The sequence below is a fragment of the Limulus polyphemus genome, unplaced genomic scaffold, assembly GCF_000517525.1.
Source record: "Limulus polyphemus unplaced genomic scaffold, Limulus_polyphemus-2.1.2 Scaffold2138, whole genome shotgun sequence".
Taxonomy (NCBI): Eukaryota; Metazoa; Arthropoda; class Merostomata; order Xiphosura; family Limulidae; genus Limulus; species Limulus polyphemus.
In genome coordinates, this window is record NW_013667748.1 from 128,806 (window position 1) to 133,702 (window position 4,897).

Sequence of the window (4,897 nt, forward strand, 5' to 3'; positions counted from 1 at the left end):
CATGCTAAAAAATTACTGCAACAACAACGTCCGTCGGCGAGGTTTGGTTGGGGCCCTATGCGCCAGTGGGAGACTACTGGGTTTATTATTATTACATGTTGTAATCCTGCCAATAAAAAATAGCCAGGTTTTAACTTTTCGAAGTAATTTTAAATTAAACTGTGTATTTATTTATCACCAGTTTAGTTAACCAGTGACTTCCAAAAGAATTATTACTACATAAGTTATCAGCGTAAGGTTGATTATAGCAGAGATCTAAAATTTACTGTTTTACATCATTGTCACTCATAAATTTGTTTACATTTTCTGTGAATTCAAGAAATTGGTGTAACATGTAAAATATAAGAAGTGTTGTAATAGTATCAGACACCTTGTTTCTATTTTTATCTAGATGAAACAGATGGCCAAGGACATCTTCAACAAGCACATGTGTGTTGGTGCACTGGAGCCTGTCAATGTTGATAGCCAGGCAAGACAAGTTACAGCTGATGGATTAGAACAACCAACATCTAACCTTTTTGTTGCTGCTCAGAAACAGGTGATTATTAATTATTCATAAACAGAGGGTATTTATCTAATGTCCATGTATATGACCCACAGGTATCAAGCAGTGTTACAAGTACTGTTGTACCAAAAGTGTGAATAAACTTGTAGATAACATACGTGATAGATAAGGTCACAATCAGACTAGTGAGTTTTATTATAATGGAACTTATGAAAGATTGAGGTATTGTTATTACTATGTGAAGTTTTATGACAGAAGGATGATTCCATGGTGTATTTTATTCATTCATATGCATTTATGTAAGAGTACATACTTATTGAAGACTTACAAGAAACTGAAAGTTTCACATTAACAGTTTCCTTCAAAACAACTAAAAGTAATACAGTTGTTGAAGAATTAAACATCTGATTGTTTGGCATTAGAAGTTACAAGTTGAGATTCAAGATACACACAAAAAATGCTAACAAAGAAAAGCAATACTGGCAGTGTATCTGTTAGATATTCTTCTTTTATTTTACACATCATTTTTAGCCAACTGTATTCTCTTACATCATTATCCATAGCAGCTATTTTCCTTTTTTATTTCCTTTGTAGATATTTAATCTTATGAAGTTTGACTGTTATCAGAGGTTTCTCAAGTCACAGTTGTTCAAAGAGTGTATGATGTGCGAGATGCAGGGACGGCCCCTGCTATATGAAGGACAAGCTGACACTCTATTTGCTGAATTTGGAATTAGTGATGACAAGGGAAATTTTAAAGAGAAGAGTAAAGAGGATGCAGAAGAGAGAAGAAGGAAGTATCTTTTACCTTGGCATAAAAGTGAGAACTTTTAAAGTGTGTGTGTGTCTATATATGTAAATAGATCTAATACCATTAGTTAAGTTAATTGTTAACGATGAAATATGCATTACAGTAGAATTACCATTATCGTTCCTTGTCGTCAAGATGATGCCTGTGGTAATAGCACTGAAATGTATTTGGGATATCCCATCTATCAGACAAAACCCAAACACTGATGTTAAATCAATTAAGGGTAAGGAGCTGAGTTCTTACACCCAAATTGTCTCAACTCCTACTGAATGTCATTGTTTGCACCCAGCTGTGGGAAGGCAGTTATCCATAGAGTTCTTGAAGTTCTTAAAATAGAAATGAAACCACCCTAAAATTTATATTATTTGAAACTCCTAACCTCTGTCTCCACAAAAATATATTAAATGGAACTAAACAATCTTAAAGAGAGCTACAAACCCTACTTTAATAGTTCTTACATACTCAACCTATTAAGGTAGGGTTTGTAGTTCTCTTTAAGATCACTTAGTTTTGTTTAATATCTTTTTGTAAGGAGGTTGGACATTTCAAATAGTAGAAATTTTAGGATGGTTTCATTTTTATGTTGAGAACTTGATGAACTTAACTCTAAGGGTAATTGCCTTTTCACATTGAGAGAAAGCACTACTGAAGAGGGAGGATGTTGAAAAGCTAAGCTCATAGATTTCTGAAAGTGATTTAATACTATTATTATTATTTATTCTAATTTTGGTTAAATAACACCATAATAACTAGATATAATAAGATTCTTAAATAAAAGTAAGATAGTAAAAGTTTTAAGTCAGAGTTTAGGGGTGTAAATTATTATTACAATGTTTTAACTTAAAATAGGCATAGTACGTTTAATGTTACTTTAGGCTTCGATATGTTTATACTCACTAGTAAGTTGTAAAACAGGATAAATAAATTGTTTTATTAAATAAATACAGTCTAAAAATTAGTATATTGTTTCTTGGTGTTCTATAATAACGTGTTTATTTGAACTCAGATCCATTATTTTAAATTCAGCTTATAATTTATAGATATAGGTAGGTTATAATATAAATCAGGCTAAAGTAAATACGTTTTATTATTAATGTTACATGTATGGTTCTAATAAATTAAGTTCTATATAATTAAAGATAAACTTTATTACTTCAGTTTGAAGACAAAGTAGTGATAAAAAAAATTATATAATTGGTTCTTAAACATTATGCTTAACAGTAACAGTGTTAACAATAAGCTACTGGTATTTGGTTTTGAGTATTATTTTCACTTTGAGGCTATAACAGTATAAATACAATGGTTAAGACTAGTATAGGAGTTAAGCGTTCTCAGCTTGTTAGGTGTAATGGTGCAAGGAGTGGGTTTTATTTAGGAACTCGGGACTGGAATGTAGTTTTAAGGAAGCTAGTAATGAAGATGTACAATTTTTATGTAGAGTTTGTAGGTTAGAAGAAACGTTAGAGGCAATCATGATTAAAGTAGATGCAATAGATAAAGAGAAATGTAGATTGTTGGAAATGGCAGCAGGATTTCAGGAGGAACTTAAGCTTTTACATGCAAGGGATACATCAGCTAACAGTGACTTTAGTATGTGTGGTAAATAGGGAGAAAAGAATCAGATTATGCTACCCAGGGGCACAAGTGGAGAATATGACTGACAGTAAGAGATATAACAAAGGGAACTAGCAGAGATGCAGTTTGTGTAGTGCATGTAGGGAAAGGTAGGTCAGAGGAGCTATTTAATAAGTATAAGTGGTTGACAAAGGCACTTAAAGAAAACGGCCATAACTTAATTTTGTCAGGGATACCGCCCAGAATTAACTATGGGGATGAAGTTATAAGTAGGTCATTAGGGCTAAATGCTAGGCTTAGGTTAATACGTAAGGATGAGCAAATTGGCTGGTTGGACTTGTGGGATCAGTTCAGTGGGAGAAGTGAGCTTTTTGCAATGGATGGTTTACATTTAAATAGAGTGGGCTGGCTTGTTTGCTAAAGCTATTAACTCAGTGTAAGGGAAGTTTGAAACTAGGACTAGGCAGTGGTGAGGGCCAGGAAAAACTGAATGCAAAAAGAATAAGAGGCAGAGAAAAGTTTAGCATAGGAAATTAGTATAGAAGTAGCTATAAAGATAGGCTTAATTGTTATTATTGTAATGCTAGAAGTATAAGAAATAGAATAGATAACTTTATACAACTAGTAGGAATGGAGGATTTTGATATAATGGGAATAATTGAAACATGGTTAAAGGTAGATGATTTTGATGCTACTATTTTTTGTCAGTCCTTGAATAATGGGCAGATACAAGAGGATTGGAAGTTAACTAATGGAACTCCTCTTTTCAAGGGCCCCTTGAGATGGATTCCTGTACATAGTGAGTGGACCTCCCAGAGAAGGTTCTGTATTTTCAGCTACTTCCTCTAGGATCTAAACATCCACCCACGTGTTTGCCATGTGTGGCAATCCATGAAGGGGAGGAGAGGATCCTGCTGGTTGAGTGGTGACTGGGGCACTGGAACACACCACTTTGGCCTTGAATTCCTGTAGATGGGTGGACTTGGGTTGCCCCCCACCCAAGGTCAGTTGGCTGGTCCCATTGAGCTATGGTCAACTGAGTACCAGTGTTGGGCATTCTCAATGGGTGTTGTGGACATCATGTCTGATGCTGGTGCTTGGGTATAGTGCTTGAAACCCTGGCGTTGCTCCAGTGTTCTTATTTGACATTGTAATGCATCCCCTCATAGGACTCCATGGCGGGTGGAGTCAGTGGGCACTGAATCTTTCTCTTTTATTATGGATCCCCCAAGTTGAAATAAAAAAATTGTAAAACTCTGCTAATAGGTAAATGTCCATGCCTTGAAGACTCCGAACAGCAGTCTCCATCACAAAATACACTTGTGCCTCGCTTCCTGATCCTGCATTCCTTGTCTGACAAATCTTTAGGGCAAATGTCTCCCTTTTTTATACAAAAGAAATTAGAGGGGCTTACTGGCTCTTTACACTGATTCTCTTAGCTCTCTACTGGCCCTGGAATCGCTTAACGTTAGTTCTCACACTTTTCTTGTCGATATTCAACAACTACTGGCCCATTTTTCTCTATCTTCTTTTTGTCTGACTTGATTGTATTTTTAATTTCTTAAGAACAATTGGCCTTTTATCTGAATTTTGGACATATTTTGGTTTTAACTCGCTGTGTTTTTACATTTTACTATAGTTTATTTTTTTTACTGTTTTCAGCAGTTGTTTGGTGCAGATAGTCTCATGGCTTTGCGCATTAAAACACAAAACAAACAACCAACCAACCTTTTCAACGGAGATGATAAAAATTTTCCCAGTAATTGTAGACCCATTAGTCTTACATCAGTTGTGGGAAAAATTTTGGAAAGTCTGTTAAAAGATGCTTTGCAAAGTCGTTTAACAAAGTTTAGAATTTTATTGGATAGTCAACACGATTTCACTAAATGAAAGTCTGGCCTTACAACTCTTTTGACATTCTTTGAAAAGGTTATTGCTTATGTAGATGAGGGTAGGTAAGGGTGTAGATTTGGTATATCTGGATTTTTCAGAAAGCATTTGACAAG

The 4,897-nt window shown here is 34.8% G+C and overlaps 1 protein-coding gene across 1 annotated transcript in view; it reads left to right on the plus strand.

Annotated features, from left to right (window-relative positions):
• The window catches only part of LOC106466059 (regulator of G-protein signaling loco-like), a 93,070-nt gene that overhangs the window by 74,320 nt on the left and 13,853 nt on the right, over positions 1-4,897 (plus strand). Inside the window, exons 7-8 of the mRNA XM_013926301.2 lie at positions 392-538; positions 1,100-1,325. Of these exons, the coding sequence (XP_013781755.1) occupies positions 392-538; positions 1,100-1,325 (373 nt within the window). The remainder of the gene's footprint in view (positions 1-391; positions 539-1,099; positions 1,326-4,897) is intronic.